Source organism: Somniosus microcephalus, chromosome 6, assembly GCF_052327205.1.
Source record: "Somniosus microcephalus isolate GS21.2 chromosome 6, FLI_Smic_1.0, whole genome shotgun sequence".
Lineage (NCBI taxonomy): Eukaryota > Metazoa > Chordata > Chondrichthyes > Squaliformes > Somniosidae > Somniosus > Somniosus microcephalus.
Window position 1 is genome coordinate 5,890,002 of NC_140992.1, and position 19,568 is coordinate 5,909,569.

At 48.0% G+C, this 19,568-nt stretch overlaps 1 protein-coding gene across 1 annotated transcript in view; it reads left to right on the forward strand.

Annotated features, from left to right (window-relative positions):
- Window positions 1-19,568, forward strand: part of LOC147115398 (scavenger receptor cysteine-rich domain-containing protein DMBT1-like) — a 117,410-nt gene that overhangs the window by 4,006 nt on the left and 93,836 nt on the right. Inside the window, exon 2 of the mRNA XM_085989574.1 lies at window positions 10,664-11,035. Coding sequence (XP_085845700.1) covers window positions 10,664-11,035 — 372 coding nt within the window. The remainder of the gene's footprint in view (window positions 1-10,663; window positions 11,036-19,568) is intronic.

Below are 19,568 nucleotides of genomic sequence, written 5' to 3' on the forward strand. Positions count from 1 at the left end.
GGCCTTGGTGACGCTTCACCATCAGACCTGCTTTCCCACATGCTGTCCCTATCAGACGACAAAAACCCCGGCGCCCTTTTTCGCACGCTTTTCATTCGGCAGCTTCCCGCCAGCATCCGCCTGCTCATTGTGGAGTCTGACTCCACGGACCTGAATGATATAGCCGAAAAGGCCGACCGGCTGCTCTCTGCACAGGCCGCTCGCGACGTCGTGCCCGACCTCACGGCAATGACCACGTGGTCTTCCCGGGCCGCTAGGCCCGACCGCCCTACCACTCCGGGTCACTGCTACTACCACACCCGTTTTGGCGCTAGGGCTCAACGCTGCACGCCACCGTGTACCTTCAAACCCCCCCCGCACCGGCCCCCGTGATGGCCGCGGGGCAGAAGGAGCCCCTACTGTACGTCACTGACGACAGATCCAACCGCCGATTTCTGTGCGACACAGGGGCCCAGCACAGCATCACCCCCGCCTCCGCCCTCGAGATCCAACGCGGTACACGGGGTATCACACTGGCTGCAGCCAACGGCTCTGAAATCCGCACATATGGCACCCGCATGGTCACGCTCGACCTCGCAGGCCGCCGCTACCGCTGGGAGTTCCTCACAGCCAAGGTCCTCTGCCCACTCATCGGCGCCGACTTCCTACGCGCCCACGGCCTCCTTGTCGACATTCCGAGGCTCCGCCTCGTCGACATCAACACTATGGCCCCCATCCCCGGCGCCTTTACCCCGGGCCATTCGGCCGGCCTGACGACCTACTGCCTCGCCAGAGCCACGGACGACTACTCGGCACTCCTAGCTGAGTTTCCCGCCCTCACTAACCCGACCTTTTCGGCCAAAGCCGCCAAGCACAGTGTGGAACACTATATCCCCACCACCAGCCCCCCAGTTTCTGCCCATGCCCGCAGACTCAACCCGGCCAAGCTGGAAATCGCGCGGGCCGAGTTCACCACCATGGAACAACTCGGCATCATCCGCCGCTCCAGCAGCCCTTGGGCCTCGCCCCTCCACATCGCCCCCAAGCCCGGCGGAGGCTGGCGCCCTTGCGGGGACTACCGCCGCCTCAACGACGCCACCACCCCCGATCGATACCCGGTGCCACACATCCAGGACTTCTCGGCCCGACTGGCCGGACGAACCGTCTTTTCCAAAGTCGACCTGGTGCGCGGTTACCACCAAGTCCCCGTACACACCGCGGACATCCCCAAAACGGCCGTCATCACCCCATTCGGCCTGTTCGAGTTCCTGAGGATGCCCTTCGGCCTCAAGAATGCAGCACAGGCTTTCCAGCGCCTTATGGACTCAGTCCTCCGGGACCTGAACTTCCTATTCGTCTATCTAGACGACATTCTCGTGGCCAGCTCCTCCAAACAGGAACACCTCGAACACCTTCGCATGCTGTTCGGGTGCCTAGCCCAACACGGGCTCATCCTCAGCCCGGCGAAGTGCCAATTCGGCCTATCCGAGATCAATTTTCTCAGTCACCACATCACCCCTGCTGGGGCCGTCCCCCTGCCCAACAAGGTGCAGGCCGTCCAGCAACTCCCCTGCCCCACAACCATCAAGGGCCTCCAGGAGTTCCTCGGAATGGTGAACTTCTACAACAGGTTCATCCCCAGAGCCGCAGCCCTCATGAAGCCCCTATACGACTCCCTCCGAGGAAAACCCGGCAAGATGGATGTAGCCTGGACCACTGACACGGCAGCCGCCTTCGACGCCACCAAAAACGCGCTCGCCGACACCACTCTGCTCGCGCACCCGAGGGGCGATGCCCAGGTCGCACTCACCACCGACGCCTCCGACCACGCAGTCGGGGCCGTGTTCGAGCAGTGGGTCAATGGCGCGTGGCAGCCACTTGCCTTCTACAGCCGCCAATTGCGCCCCCCGGAGGTCAAATACTCCACTTTCGACCGCGAGCTTCTCGCACTCCACCTGTCGGTCCGCCATTTCAGGTTCCTCCTGGAAGGCCGCCCCTTCACCGCGTATGTGGACCACAAGCCACTCACATACGCGATGGCCAAGCACACCGAACCCTGGTCCGCTAGGCAGCAACGCCAGCTCGCGGCCGTCTCCGAGTTTACTACGGGCATTCAGCACGTCTCCGGTAGAGACAACGTGGTCGCCGACTGCCTTTCCCGTCCCGCCGTCTGTGCGAATCACCTCGCGGTCGACTACGCACAACTAGCAGCGGCCCAGCTCACGGACCCAGACCTCCTCTCGGCGGCTACCAGCCTGCCAGGGCTACGCCTAGCCAAGGTCGCGCACGGGCCCGAAGCCACGGCAGTCACGTGCGACGTCTCACTCGGCCAACCCAGGCCGGTCGTCCCTGAGACCTGGCGCCGCCGCGTTTTCGACGCGCTCCACGGGCTCTCTCACCCGGGTTCCCGTGCATCCGTCAAACTCCTCCCCAAGCGCTTCGTCTGGCGCGGCCTCAGCAGAGATGTTTGGACTTGGGCCACCTCCTGCCTCGCCTGCCAACGGGCTAAGGTACAGCTGCACACCAAAGCACCCCTGGGAGACTTTGAGGTACCCAGCCGCCGCTTCGACCACGTACACGTCGACATCGTCGGTCCCCTGCCGCCATCGCAAGGCCAAACTTATCTCCTCACGATGGTCGACCGCTACACATGCTGGCCTGAGGCAGTGCCGCTGACCTCCACCACCACAGCCGACATCGCCAGGGCGTTCGTTAACACCTGGGTTGCGAGGTTCGGCGTACCGGCCGACATAACCTCCGACAGAGGCGCCCAGTTCACCTCCGAACTCTGGACGGTCACAGCACGCAACCTCGGGGTGACGCTCCACCGCACCACGGCGTACCACCCACAGGCCAAGGACTTTGTGAACGCTTCCACAGGTCACTCAAGGCCTCACTCCGCGCTGGCCTGCAGGACAGTACCTGGACTGACCGCCTACCGTGGGTGCTACTCGGCCTACGCACCGCGGTCAAGGAAGACCTCCAGTCCTCGGCAGCGGAGTTAGTCTACGGACAACCGCTGCGCGTCCCAGGCGAATTCCTTCTGGAGCCTACCAAGCCTTGGTCAGCCGAACAGCAGCAGCTCGACTCTTTCTCTTCCGCTCAGCAGTTCGCCCCACTTCCGGTCAACTGACACGGCGAACTCGCACCTCACGTCCCGCCAAATTTACAGCAGGCGTGCTTCGTCTTCGTGCGACACGATGCGCGCCGTGGGCCCCTGCGACCCCCGTACGATGGTCCGTACGAGGTACTACAAACCAGAGACAAGGTCTTCCAGCTGCGACTCGGCGACAGGGTCGAGACAGTCTCCATCGACCGGCTCAAACAAGCACACACAGAACCAGGGGAACAGGTCCCCGTGATCCAGCCTCCAACTAGAGGCCGTCCCCTCGGCAAGCCAGCACAGCCGGCGGCGAACCGCCCGACCCAACCAACCAGACCGCCGACCACTCAGAGCCGCTGCGGCAGAATCATTAGACCACCGTCATGACTCGTCCACTCCTCTAAGCGGATTCTGGGGGGAGCTCTGTGGCGACACGCCACCACTGGACATAATCCGCTCACGGCAGCACAGACAGTCTAAGCAGAAGCCCCCAGCCGGGGGCCCTTTCCTCCAGCAGCTTGTTTCCCGCAGGGACAGGCTGCCGGGAGCACTTCCTGTCTGGGAAGTATTTAAGTGGGTGCGCGGGCTTTTCTAGTTCCTGTTTGTCATGTGGTTGGAATAAAGCAGTTGTATTTTCAATAGCTCTGGTCTCGACTCCCACGTTTGCCGCGGTATCTCAACAACGTAATAATTATTTTTACAGGTAAGTGGTGTTTTCGTGCAATTTAGAATTTTTTTTGCACAGGTTTATTATTTTAAAGAATCTACAATAAGGTAAGTTTAGTTTTAGACCCTTTTTATTAAAAGTTTATTTTTTTCAAAAAAAAAAATTATTGTTTAAATTATTTTTTTAAACTTATTTATACTTAATTTAACGAGTGGGATGTTTTTTAAAATTTTATTTAAGGTTTAAGTAGTGTTTTGGGGTGCAGTACTTCTCATGAGTTTGACAGTTCTTACTCTCAAACTTATGAATGAAGTTTCCCCTCCCCTGATTGGCTGAACAGTGCTCACCTGATCCCAGCCGGCACATCGCACTAACTACGCCGCTGGGTCAGGTTAGCACAGCGCGCCGACATCAGAACCTGGCCACTGAAAGGAAATCCACTGCGGGCCAGGTTTCAGATGTCGGCGCGCAGGGTGACTGCACATCGGGGGCTTGCACGCGCGGCAAGCCCCCGACACCAAGTTCTGGGCCAATAACTTGCTCTACGATTTTTCCTGCCAAAGTGCATAACCTCACACTTTCCAGTATTGTATTCCATCTGCCAAATCTCTGCCCACTTAATTAGCCTGTCTATGTCCCTTTGCAGGTTTTTTATGTCCTCCTCACTCACTACTTTCCCTCACATCTTTGTATCATCTGCAAACTTTGATATGTTACACTCGGTCCCCTCCTCCAAATCGTTAATATAGATTGTAAAGAGTTGGCGACCCAGTACTGACCCCTGCGGAACACCACTAGTTACTGATTGCCAGTCTGAGAATGAGCCATTTATCCCAACTCTCTGCTTTCTGCTAGAGAGCCAATCTACACCCACGCCAGAATATTACCCCCAATCCCGTGATTTTTTATCTTGAGCAATAGTCTTTTGTGTGGCACCTTGTCAAATGCCTTTTGGAAGTCTAAATACACTACGTTCACTGGTTCCCCTTTATCCACCCTGTATGTTACTCCCTCAAAGAACTCAAGCAAATATGTCAAACATGACTTCCCCTTCATGAAACCATGCTGAGTTTGTCCTATTAAATTATGTTTATCTAAGTGTCCCGTTACTGTCTCCTTAATAATGGACACTAAAATTTTACCAACCACAGATGTTAGGCTAACAGGCCTATAATTTCCAGCCTTCTCCCTACTACCCTTTTTAAATAAGGGTGTTACATTAGCAGTTTTCCAATCTGCCGGGACCTTTGCTCTGTCCAGGGAGTTTTGGAAAATTATTACCAATGCATCCACAATCCCTACCGCCACTTCCTTCAGGATCCTAGGATGTAAGGCATCAGGTCCAGGGGATTTATCCGCCTTGAGTCCCATTATTTTACCAAGTACCACTTCCTTAGTGATTGTAATCGTATTTAGCTCCCCCCCCCCTAGAGCCCCCTGTTTGTCCAGTGTTGGGATATTCTTAGTGTCCTCTACCGTAAAAACTGATACAAAATATTTGTTCAGCGTTTTTGCCATCTCCATGTTTCCCGCCATTAATTTCCCGGTCTCATCCTCTAAGGGACCAACATTTACTTTAGCCACCCTTTTACTTTTTATATAACTATAGGACCTTTTGCTATCTGTTTTTATATTTTTTGCTAATTTACTTTCATAATCTATCTTCCCTTTCTTAATCAATCTTTTAGTTATTTTTTGCTGTCTTTTAAAGACTTCCCAATCTTCTATCCTCCCACTAGATTTGGCTACCTTCTATGCCCTTGTTTTTAGTCGGATGCTATCCTTAATTAGTTTATTAGCCACGGATGGCTATCTTTTCTTTTACACCCTTTTTTCCTCAGTGGAATATAATTTTTTTGGAAGTTGTAAAATAGCTCCTTAAATGTACACCACTGATCATGTACCGTCTTACCATTTAATCTATTTTTGCAGTCCACTCTAATCAATTTCGCTCTCATACCTTCATAGTCTCCTTTATTCAAGCTCAGCCCGCGTGTTTGAGATCCAATCTTCTCACCCTCTAATTGAATATGGAATTCAACCATGTTATGGTCACTCATTCCAAGGGGATCCTTTACTAGGACATTTTTAATTAATCTTGTCTCATTACACAGGACCAAATCTAATGTTGCTTGCCCCCTGGTTGGTTTAGTTACATACTGCTCAAGGAACCCATCCCTAATACACTCAATGAACTCATCCTCAAGGCTGCCCTGCCCAATTTAATTTGTCCTGTTAATATGATAGTTAAAATCCCCCATAATTATAGCTGTTCACTTATTACAAGCCTCAACTATTTCCTGATTAATACTTCGTCCAATAGAGTTGCAACTGTTCGGAGGCCTATAGACTACACCCACTAGTGTTTTTTTCCCCTTATTATTCCTTATCTCCACACAAACTGTTTCACTATGCTGCTCCTTTGACCCAATATCATTTCTCTGTATTATAGCGATTCCTTCCTTTATTAACATAGCCAACCCACCTCCCCTTCCTTCCTGCCTGTCCTTCCTGATTGTTAAATAACCTGGTATGTTTAATTCCCAGTCATGATCACCCTACAGCCATGTTTCTGTAATGGCCACAATATCATACCCATATGTAGTTATTTGTGCCGTTAACTCATCCATTTTGTTACGAATGCTACGTGCATTCAGATAAAGAACTTTCAAATATGTTTTGTGACACTTAGTTCCTGTTTTTTCCCCTTTTACTACTTTACCTTTTACTCCATACCTTCTGTCCCTTCCTGACACGTTCTGTTTTTTAATTCCCCCACTGCTACCTAAGTCTACGACCTTCTCCGTTGTCATTTTTATTATTTGGCCTCTAGAAACCTCCCCCCCACTAATTAGTTTAAAGCTCTCTCTACAGCTCTAGTTATATGATTCGCCAGGACTCTAGTCCCAGCACTGGCCAAGTGAAGTCCGTCCCAATGGAACAGCTCCCTCCTCTCCCAGTACTGGTGCCAGTGCCCCAAGAAGAAAAACCCATTTTTTCCACACCAGTCTTTGAGCCACGCATTTAACTCTTTAATTTTATTTATACTAGCCAAATTCGCTCGTGGTTCATGTAATAATCCGGAGATTATTACCCTTGAGGTTCTGTTTTTTAATTTGACCCCTAGCTACTCATACTCCTTTAACAGAACCTTCTTCCTTGTCCTATCTACGTCGTTTGTACCAACATGGACCACGACAACTGGATCCTCCCCCTTGCACTCCATGTTTATTTCCAGCCCAGAAGAGATGTCCTTAACCCTGGCACCGGGCAGGCAACACAGCCTTCAGGACTCCTGCTCTTGACTGCAGAGAACCGTATCTATCCCCCTAATGATACTGTCCCCTACCACTACAACATTTCTTTTTACTCCCTCCACTTGAATGGCCCCCTGTTCCACGGTGCTGTGGCCAGCGTGCTCATCCTCCCTGCAGTCCACACTCCCACCCTCACAGGGAGTAAGATCCTCGAACCTGCTTGACAAGAGCAAGGGCTGCGGCTCCTTCAACTAATGTTTCCACTTGTGGGAATGAGCAAAACCAGAGGCCATCAATATAAGATAGTCACCAAGAAATCAAATATGGGATTCAGAAGGGGCTTCTTTACCCAGAGAGTGGCGAGAATGTGGAACACGCTACCACAGGGTTGGTTGAAAAGAATCGTATAGATACATTTAAGGGGAAGCTAGATAAGCATATGTGGAAGAAGGGAATAGAGGGTTATTCTGTTAGAGTTATGTGAGGAAAGAAGGGAGAAGGCTCAAGTGGAGCATAAACGCCGGCATGGACTGGTTGGGCCGAATTGCCTGTTTCTGTACTGTATATCTTATGTACTTCTATGCGTATGTAAGCATACACCTGGATGAGAGCATTTTACGCCAATGGCCCTGCCCACAGGGAAATATGCTGAGACAGCGATGTACTGGAGTGCATCCTCGAGAAATAGGCAGGGGCCGATCTAGCCCATAATTTCCATTTAATAACCAGATGCAGTATTGCACGAGATTCACTCGATCATTGAATTCGGTTCACTGCTCTGAAGCAGCAATTCAGTGGTGATAAAGGGCCCCTCACAATTGGCTCCCTCCTATACCCCTTGCAACCTGCAGGGAGGTGTCTGAACTCTCGGTGTCGATGTCCATTGATGCTCTTTAGGGATTATTTTAATTGAACCAAAAAACTGTGAAACTGGGTAGATAAGTCGCACCAATGCAAGAAACCGTTCTTTAAGTGCTCCTTCAGGAAGCGGGCACCACTGATTAAATGCAATCGCCTCAGTTAACCTCAAAGCGGCTGAAAATAAACTGCCCCTCATTCACTGTATTGTTTTCAATATCTATGATACAGTTAATGCCCACCGGTCGTGAGAGGCCTCAAGAGCGGGACACCCCGTCTCTCTCGAAGACTACCTCAGCCCGCACTGGTCTGCGGTAAAGAGGCGGGTAGTCCCAGCGACACGCCCCGCAGATACACGCACCCTGCACCCGTGGATAGCAACTTTAGCAGGACAGGAGCAAACTCACGTGAAAGTACGAGAGATAGCAAGTGTACCGGTTTACAGGCCGTGATCATTGTCATGGACAACCTGATCAGACACAGGACTTCGGCAGAGAGGCAGCTAGTCCCAGAAACTCTCCCCGAGGATCCCATCATCCTGGTCCTGTGAATAGCAACTTTGGCCAGGTCTAGGAGCAAAGCCACGGGAAAGTCCTCCGATCTGCACGTCTTGCCCCCTCCACCACCCGCATGCAGCAGATCGTCCTAGATCAGGAAGGCTGGACTGGAGTGGAGGCAAGAATTGACCACTAGCCCCTTTGTATAATGAAACAGCAATTGAAACCTCTCGCAATCGAATATATGCAAAACGGGTTCCACCAGGCGGCAGAGATGACATAGGGTCTGGGTATCCTTGGAAAAAAAGCAACTAAATAACTTGCATTTCCACATCGCCTTTCACGACCTCAGGAATTCCCAAAAGGCTTTGCAGCCAAAGAATAAATATGGCTGAGGAGACGAAGGGGGAACTCCCTTGTGCTTCTTGAAAATGGCGCCATGGTAGCTTATATATCCACCTAACAGGGTAGATAGGGTCTCGACCGAACGTCTCATTGAAAAGAAGACAGCTCCGACAGTGAAACATTCTCTCATTACTGCAGTGGGTGTGTCAGCCCGCTTCATGCATTCAAGTCTCTGTAGTAGGACTTGAACCTAACAAAGTTCTGACTCTGAGGCGAGAGTGCAACCCACTGAGCCACGGCAGGAACCATGAAGAGATGAAAATTGTGCCTGACGTCACTGCTTAGAGCAGCACTCTCCACCCTAGGTCCCCAGTGGTAAAACGGATGACTGATACTATTTTGCTACTGCATTTCTTGGTAGCACAAACGATGTGTCGCATTTGTAACATAGGTGTGTGTTGTATTTTTTAAAGGCTCTTGCTTTGTGTCAGTACTTTGAGAAAGAGGGAATAGGATTTTCGCATGAGAAAGTGATTGAGCTGGGAGCAGGCACTGGAATTTTGGGCATTCTAACTGTCCTTCCAGATGAGTAAATGGGACTCTGTTGATCAAAGGGGAAAACACGGTATGATTTTCTGAAGCAGCAGGAAAATTGGAACCAATAAGCAACCATGTTTGCGCGGTGCTTTAAGCATTAATATTATGGTAATAACATAGGAACATAAGAAATCGGAGCAGAAATACGCCATTCGGTACTTCCAGCCTGCTCCGCCATTCAATAAGATCATGGCTAGCCTGCTACCTCAACTCCTCCTTCCCGCACTATCCCCATAATCCCTTGATTCCCTCAGTATCCAAAAATCTATCGATTACTGTCTTCAATATACTCAAGGACTGAGCAGCCACAGCTCTCTGGGGTAGGGCATTATCAATTACGGCACATGGAATTGCCAGCTAGGAACTATGGAGTATCAGAGAAATTTAAGGGGTCAAACACGGAAATCATTTACAGATACCGGACAGGGAAAAATAATTTAAAATGCCAATGGTATGTTGACCTTTATCTCAAGGGTCTGGAATACAAAACGGTATAAGTTATGTTACCGATATATAAAGCCCTGGTTAGAATACATTTAGAGCACTGTGTTCCATTCTGGAAACTACACCTCAGGAAGGATATACTGGGCTAGTGGGGAGGGTGCAGCGCAAATTTACCAGGATGATACTGGGGTTAAATGGGTTAAACTATGAGGAAAGTTTGCATAGATTATGCATATATTTCCTTGAATTGTTAAGGGATGATGTAATTGATGTGTTTAAAATGAAAAAAAAACATGATTTGATAGAGTAGATGCAGGTAAACTATTTCCTCTGGCAGGAATCCAGAACAAGGGAACAAAATCTTAAAATTAGAGCGAGGCCATTCAGCAGTTATGTCAAGAAGCACTTTCTCACACAAACGGTAGAGGAAATCGAAAACGTTCTCCCCCAAAAGTCTGTGGATACTGTGGGACAATTGGAGCGTTCAAGACTAAGCTGGATCGAGTTCTATTTGGTAAGGCATATGGATAAAAGTCAGGCAAATGGAGTTAAGATACATATCAGGCATGATCGGACTAAAGGGTGGAACAGCCTCTTAGGTACTGAATTACTTGCTTCTGTTCCTATGTTGATCATTGCCCCCGGTACTGAACTGCCAACTCAGTGTGCGCTGATGGGGACACCAATACCTGATTTTTCAAAGGTTATTTAAAATCTGAGAGTTGGGACCTGTTAGCACGGTTCCACACCAGGAAAAAAACCCTCATGGGTCAACTTTTACCTACCGTGTTATTGGCCCGTACACTGCCCTTCTTCTCCACAGAAAACGATACCTGGGACCTGACCTGAGCTTGGAATGCAGCCGCTTTCCCGATATTCCAGTAACGGTGATGGGTCGCTCTTTTTCTTGTTTCAGGTGGAGACGTCACCATTACAGATAAACCGGAGTTGCTGAAGCAAATAGAACGGAACATCTTTGTCAATGTTCCTTCTACCTGCAGACCTCGCATCAAAGTCCGTGCCCTCTCCTGGGGTTATAATCACACTCTCTCTCCTTCAGACTACGACTTCATTCTGGGTACAGATATCCTGTATTATGATACAAACGTTCCTTTAATTCTAAAGACACTTCAACACCTCAGCAAAGTTAAGACGATCATTTATTTCGCCTCCACAATGTTGTTCAATAAAAAGTCCGCGTATCAGACACTGTCTCAGGATTTTGACCCTGTTCTTGTTTGCAAATACGAAGACAGAGATGTCAACGTGTACAAAATGACGAAAAAAGGTCTTATTGATAGAGATCACACCGTGTGGTAGAATGAGAAGTCAGATTGTCAATTAATTCGATGTGTAACGGGTTCTAATGCTGAATATTAATTTAAAAAAGTCACTCAGACCAAATATGTGTCACGGCTTGCATTTAAAAAAATATTATTACTGCTCTGCCATTCTATCTAAAAATGTTATGTAATAAATGGAAGCAAGAATTAGACTATTCAGTAATTCGACACTTCAATCAAACACCATCATTTCGTCTCCCAACATCCAAACATGGATGATTCAACAGGGGTTACTGGATATCCGACTAATTGTAGGAACCCTCGGCCATGTCTTCAGCTTTTCATATAGCCCCACAACCATCCGAGATATCTGCGCTCTTCGAATTCTGCACTCTTGAGCATCCCTGATTATAATCTCGCAATCATTGGTGGCCGCGCCTTCTGCTGCCTCGGCCATAAGCTCTGGAATTCCCTGTCAAAACGACTCCACCTCTCTACCGCTCTTTCCTCCTTTAAGACGCTCCTTAAAACGTACCTCTGACCAAGCCTTTGGTCACCTTCCCTATTTTCTCCATATGTGCTCAGGTTCAAATTGTCTGTCTTATAACATTCCTGTGAAGTGCCTTGGGACGTTTACCTACGTTACAGGCGCTATATAAATACAAGTTGTGGTTGTTGTTTTTGTTGATCACTGTTGCCTAGATGTTCCCCTCCACTTATTTTTCTATTTTGTTCTGGTTTATTCCCCATTACTAGATCGAGCAGTACTCCCTCCCTTGTCGTTCTTGTTACATACTGGGAGGAAAGGATTCCTGAACGCACTGAAACAACTCTATTCCCTCAACCACTGTCCCTACCTCTTCTTGCCAGTTTATTTGGGGGCAGTTGAAATCTCCCATGATCATTATCTGTCTTTTACTCATTTCATAGATTTGCTTACATATTTATTCTTCCACTGCCATGCCACTATTAGGTGGTCTGTAGATTAACCCTATTAGCTTGATCAATCACTTCTTATCCTTTATCTCAATCCATATGCATTCTATTTCTATCTTAATATTAGTTATGTCCCTTTATTCTACTGCCATTATTGTAATGTAGGGCAGTGCATTAATGACAAAAGTTGAGGCGCATGTAACTAGGGTAATACAGTAATCATGGGGGAATTTAATCTACATTTAGACTGGGCAAACCAAATTTGCAGTCACAGTGTGGAGGACGAATTCATGCAATGTATGCAAGATTGTTTTCTAGATCAGTATGTTGAGGAACCAACTAGGGAACAGGTTATGTTAAATCTTGTATTGTGCAATGAGAAAGGATTAATTAATAATTTGTAGTAAAGGGGCCTTTCGGGAACAGTGACAATAATATGATGGAAATTTATATTGAGTCTGAACATAAGAATATAAGAAGTAAGAGCAGGAGTAGGCCATATGGCCCCTCGAGCCTGCTCTGCCATTCAATAGATCATGGCTGATCATCGACCTCAACTGCACTTTCCCGCCCAATCTCAATATCCCTTGATTTCCCATAAGTACAAAAATCTATCTATCTCAGCCTTGAATATACTCAAAGAATCAGCATTCACAGCCCTCTGGGACAGGTAATTCCAAAGATTCACAACCCTGCGAGTGAAGAACTTCCTCGTCATCTCAGTCTTTAATGGCCTACCCCTTATCGTGAGACTATGCCCCCTAGTTCTAGACATTTCTGTCAGGGGGAAACAACCTCTCAGCATCTACCCTGTCAATCCCCTTCAGAATCCTGTATGTCTCAATTAGATAACCTCTCATTCTCCTAAACTCCAGAGTGTATAGGACCATTCTACACAATCTCTCATTATAGGACAGACGTCTCATCTCAGGTATCAATCTAGTGAACCTTCGTTGCACCACCTTCAAGGCACGTATATCCTTCCTTAGATAAGGAGACCAGGAATGTGCACAGTACTCCAGGTGGGGTCTCACCAGCGCCCTGCAAAATTATAGCAAGCCTTCCTTACTCTTATACTCCAACTCTCTTGCAATGAAGGCTAACATGCAATTTGCCTTCCTTACTGCTTGCTGTACCTGCCTGCTAGCTTTCTGTTTTTCTTGCACGAGGACACACAAATCTCTCTGAACAGCAACATTTGAAAGTTTCTCACCATTTAAAAAATGTTCTGTTTTTCTATTCATCCTACCAAAGTGAGTAACCTCACATTTCCCACATTATACCCATCTGCCATCTTACTACCCATTCACTTAGTTTCTTTTGATCCCTTTGCAGACCCTTTGTGCTCTCCTCGCAGCTTACTGTCCTACCAAGCTTTGTATCATCAGCAAACTTGGATACATTACACTTGGTCCCTTCATTTAGGTCATGAATATAGATTGTAAATAGCTGAGGCCCCAACACTAATCCTTGTGGCACACCACTAGTTGCAGCCTGCCAAGCTGAAAAAGATCCATTTATCCCTACTCTCTGTTTTCTGTCCGTTAATCAATCCTGTATCCATGCTACTATATTACCTCCAACTCCATGATCCCTAATTGTGTGTAATAACCTTTTATTTTGCACCTTATCGAATGCCTTTTGGAAATCCAAGTATACTACATCCACTGCTTCCCCTTTATCTACGCTGATAGATACATCCTGAAATAGCTCTAATAAATTTGTTAAACATGATTTCCCTTTCAAGAAACCATGTGGACTATGCCTAATCATGTAATGATTTTCTGAGTGACTTGATACCAATTCATTAACAATGGATTCCAGGTATTTTCCCGACGGCTGCTATGAGGCTAATCAGCCTGAATTTCCCTGCTTTTTCTCTCCCTCCTTTCTTGAATAGTGGTGTTATATTTGCGAACTTCCAATCCGCTGGGACCTCTATAGCTGCTATTGGTATGTAAAAAGTGATTTAGTTAAATCCGAAACTTGGGTTTTAAATATAAACAAAGCAAACTACGCAGGTATGAGGGGCGAGTTGGCTAAGGCACATTAAGAAACTACATTAAAAAGTATGACGGTAGCAAGCAATGGCGATCACCTAATGAATTGATACATAATTTACAACAAATATACATTCTTTTAAAGCTCAAAACCCCACGGGGCAAGTGATTCCACCGTGGCTAACAAGAGAAGTTAAAGATAGCATTAGATCAAAGCAAAAGGCTTATAAATATGCCAAAAATAGTAGTAAGCCTGAGGATTGGGAGGATTTTAGAATTCAGCAAAGAAGGACCACGAAATTGATGAAGAAAGGGAAAATAGAATATGAGAGTAAACTAGAAAGAGATATAAAAACAGAATGCAAAAGTTTCTATAGGTATGTAAAAAGGAAAAGTTTAGCGAAAGTAAACGTGGGTCCCTTACAAGCTGAGACAGGACAAATTGCAATGGGGAATAAGCAAATGGCAGAGAAATTAAACAAATACTTCGTTTCTTCATGGAAGAAGATGTGAAAAACTTCCCGGAAATAGTGGAGAACCAGGGGTCTAGCGAAAATGAGGAACTGAAATAAATTAGTATTAGTAAAAAAATACTACTGGATAAATTAATGGGTCTGAAAGCCGATAAATCCCCTGCAGCTGCTGGCCTACACACCAGGGTTTTGAAAGAGGTCACTGAAGAGAGAATGGATGCATTGGTTGACATTTTCCAATATTCCATAGATTCTAGAAAGGTTCCTGCGGACAAAAATGTAGCAAATGTAACCCTGCTACTTAAGAAAGGAGAGAGAGAGAGAAAACAGGGAACTACAGACAAATTAGCCTGACATCAGTAGTAGGCAAATTGAAATAATCTATTATTAAGGACGTGGTAACAGAGCACTTAGAAAGTAATAATAGGATTGGGCAGTGTCAACACGGAATGTAAATATGAAAGGGAAATCATGTTTGACAAATCTTTCAGAGTGTTTGAGGTTGTAACTAGCTGAATAGATAAGGGGGAACCATTGGACGTGGTTTATTTTGGATTTTCAGAAGGCATTCGATAAGCTGCCTCACAAGAGGTTATTAAACAAAATTAGGGCTCATGGGATTGGGGGTAATATATGAACATGGACTGAGGATTGATTAACGGACAGAAAGCAGAGAGTAAGAAAAAATGTGTCATTTTCAGGTTGGCAGGCTGTACCTAAGGAAGGATTTAGTAACTATAGAGGGATGCAATGAAGGTTCACTAGACTGGTTCCTGGGATGGGGGGATTGTAATTCGAGGAGCAATTGAGTAGACTAGGCCTATATTCTGTAGAGTTTAGAAGAATGAGAGGTGATCTCATTGGAACATGTTATAATCTTACAGGGCTTGACAGGTTCGATTCAAGGAGGATTTTTTCCTCTGGTTGGGGAGTCGATAACCAGGGCTCACAGTCTCGGAAAAAGGGGTCGGCCATTTAGGACTGAGATGGGGAGAAATTTGTTCACTGCAGAATTCTCCACTGCAGAGGGCTGTGGAGGCTCAGTCGTTGAGTATATTCAATACAGAGGTCGATAGGTTTTTGCATATTAAGGAATCAAGGGTTATGGGGATAGTGCAGGAGAGTGCCAATTAGATCAAAGATCACCCATGATCTTATTGAATGGCGGAGCAGTCCTGATGGACCAAATTACGTACTCTTGCTCCTATTTCTTATGTTTTTATGTTCCTATATTCTAACTAGTGGGTACCGAAAGGATCAGTTCTTGGGCCTCAGCAATTCACAATCTATATCAATCATTTGGATGAGGGGACCAAATGTAATTTATCCAAGTTTGCTGATGGTACAAAGTTGGGTGGGAATGTAAATTGTGAGCAGGATACAAAGAGGCTTCAAGGGGATACAGACAAGTTAGCTGAGTGGACAAGAACATGGCAAATGGGATATAACGTGGAGAATTGTGAAGTTATCCACTTTGGTAGGAAAAATAGAAAAGCAAACTATTTATTACATGGTGAGAGATTGGGAAATGTTGGTGTTCAGAGGGACCTGGGTGTCCTTGTACACGAATCACTGAAAGTAACAGGCAGGTACAGCAAGCAATTAGTAAAGCGAATAGTATGTTGCCCTTTATTATTGGAGTAACTACGTCTTATTACAATTATATAGTGCCCTTGTGTGACCACACCTGGAGTATTGTGTACAGTTTTGTTCTCATTACCTAAGGAAGGATATACTTGCCATATAAGGAGTGGAACGAAGGTTTATCAGACTGATTCCAGGGATGGGGGGACTGTCCTATGAGGAGAGATTGAGTCGACTAGGCCTATATTCTCTATAGTTTAGAAGAATGAGAGCTGATCACATTGAAACATACAAAATCCGTACAGGGCTGGAAAGGGTAGGTGCAGGGAGAATAGTTCTCCATCTCCATCAGCGTTCTGTCATCTCCAACAACATAGCCCCAAAACAGCGGCAGCAACAGAAGCAATGCTGCAGGACAATCAATGCTGCAGCATTCAAAGCCCCTGCTAAGAAAGCCCTATTCAGCCTGCGCCTCACAACCAACCTGACGACTCCCAGTGATGCAGGGACACAGAGTCCACAGTGCCTGGTCTGCCCTCAAGGCCTCCATAGTCAGCACCTGTGAAGAGACGCTCGGTCACTCGACCAGGAAACACCAAGACTGGTTCGACAATAAGTACCAGGAGCTAATAAGCCACAAGCACAAAGCATCCCTGATCTGGAAACAGCAACAGAACTCGAGAGCAAGAAAGCAGCTCTACAGACACCTGAAGGCCAAGGTCCAACAAAAAACTCGTGACCTAAATAACAGATGGTGGGTGAAGAAAGCGCAGGAGATCCAGCAGTTAGCTGACAATCACGACGTGTGTGGATTCTTTAGCGCAGTCAAGACCACCTACGGCCCAAGCACCCAAGGTCCTAGCCCACTGTGGGCCAAGAACGGAGTGGTACTCATCAAGGACAGAGAGTCAGTCAGTGCCCACTGGAAGGAGCACCTCGAAGGTCTCCTTAACTGATACACTGTCTTTGACGTGAGTGTCCTCAACTCCAGGCCACAGCAGACCACCCGCCACCACCTTAGCACAATCCCAGCCTAGCATGAGCTTGAAAAGGCCATTCGACAACTGAAGAACAACAAGGCCTCAGGAGCAGATGGAATCCCTGCTGAGGTCGAAAACATGGTGGAGAATCACAATTGGCACGATTACATGACTCCTTTCTCTTATCTGGAAGGAGGAGAGCATGCCCAGGGATCTAAGAGATGCCGTAATTGTGACCATCTTCAAGAAAGGCGACAAGTCCGATTGCGATAATTACAGAGCAGTCTCCCTGCTGTCTGCCACAGGGAAAGTCATTGCAAGAACCTTCCTCAATCGCCTTCTCTCAGTGGCTGAAGAGCTCCTCCCAGAGTCGCAATGTGGATTCCACCCACTAAGGGGCACAATGGACATGATCTTCACCGCGTTTCAACTACATGAGAAATGCAGGGAACAGCACCAACCACTGTACACGGCCTTCTTTGTCCTCAAAAATGCCTTCGCCACCGTCAACTGTGAGGGACTATGGAGTGTCTGATATACCTATCAATTCATTCCATGAAAAGCGACGAGTTAAGATTGTAACTATAGGTTTTTATTGGCTAAATAACAGAGCCCACTCTCGTGGGTGATCGGTTCCAACAAGGAAGAATACTAGCCAAGCGGTCACCTTTATACCTGGGCAAGCAGGTGGAGCCATGGGCGGAGTCAGCTGAGGTATGCCTAGGTATAACAGCGTGCGTGGCAAGAGATAACCTTGTGTAGTGATAACAACAGTGTAAACAGTGAGAACAACAGTGTAACAATAGTGAACGGTTGTGAACGGTAACAGTGGTTTACCACATTCACCCCTTGTTTAAAATTGAGTCCGGCGGGGTGAAGTGTACTACCAGTTCGTGTATGTCAGTTTCTCAGGAGGCCTCGTAAGCCTTTCTGATCAGCACAACAGCGGCGGTGGTGGTGCAGTATCCGATGTTAATGCTGGTGCCTGCGTGGTCGACGAAGGCTCCTGGGGTTCCGGCATGGCGTCTACAGGAGCTGGATTTGGGTGAGTGGTGGGGGGTAACGGTGGTATCTCAGGGGTGCCCGAGGGTGCGAGGTCTCGCAAGGAGACTGTGTTCTCCCGCCCGTCTGGGTATGCCACATAGGCGTACTGGGTGTTGGCGTGCAGGAGGTCCACCCTCTCGACCAGGGGGTCCGTTTTATGGGTCCTCACGTGCTTCCGCAGCAGGACGGGCCCCGGAGAAGTCAGCCATGTTGGTAGCGAGGTTCCCGTAGTCGACTTCCTGGGGAAAACAAACATTCGTTCATGGGGGGTGGCGTTAATGGCAGTGCAAAGCAGTGACCGGATGGAGTGGAGCGCTGCCGGGAGGACATCCTGCCAGCGAGAGGTTGGGAGGCCCTTAGACTTTAGGGCTAAGAGGACGGCCTTCCAAACTGTCGCGTTTTCTCTTTCCACCTGGCCGTTCCCCCGGGGGTTGTAGCTGGTGGTCCTGCTCGCAGCAATACCTCTCGCGAGCAGGAACTGGTGAAGTTCCTCGCTCATGAAGGATGCGCCCCGGTCGCTATGTATATAGTTCGGGAACCCGAACAAGGCGAAGAGGTCGTTCAGGCATTTGATGGCCGTGGTACTGGTCAAGTCTGGGCAGGGGATGGCAAAGGGGAAACGGGAGTACTCGTCAATAATGTTGAGGAAGTACACGTTACGGTCAGAGGACGGGAGGGGCCCCTTAAAATCGATGCTCAAGCGCTCGAAGGGGCGGCTGGCCTTGATCAGGCTTGCTCTGTCCGGCCTATAGAAATGCAGTTTGCATTCGGCACAGGTTTGGCAGTTCCTGGTCATGGTCCTGACCTCCTCGATGGAGTAGGGCAGGTTGCGGGCCTTAATGAAGTGGTAAAGTCTGGTGACCCCGGGGTGGCAGAGGTCGTTGTGGAGGGTCCACAGTCTATCAACTTGCGCGTTGGTGCATGTACTTCATGATAGAGCATCTGGGGGGTCGTTGAGTTTACCAGGCCGGTACAAGATACCGTAATCGTAGGTGGAGAGCTCAATTCTCCACTTCAAGATCTTGTCGTTCTTGATTTTGCCCTTCAGCTTCTTATTAAACATAAAAGCAACCGAACGCTGGTCGGTGAGGAGGGTAAATCGTTTGCCTGCCAGGTAATGCCTCCAGCATCGTACCGCCTCCAGAATTGCCTGGGCCTCCTTCTCAACAGAAGAGTGTCGGATCTCAGGACCCTGGAGGGTCCTTGAGAAGAAGGCCACAGGTCTCCCCGCCTGGTTAAGGGTTGCAGCTAGGGCGAAGTCGGATGCATCGCTTTCCACTTGGAAAGGGATGGACTCATCCACTGCGTGCATTGTGGCCTTCGCAATGTCTCCCTTTATGAGGGAGAAGGCTGCACCTGCTTCTGCTGTCAGGGGGAAGGAGGTGGACTTCATGAGGGGTCTGGCTTTGTCCGCATAATTGGGCACCAATTGGGCATAGTAAGCGAAGAGCCCCAGGGTTCTCTTCAGTGCCTTTGGACAGTGGGGGAGGGGAAGCTCCATGAGGGGGCGCATTCTTTCGG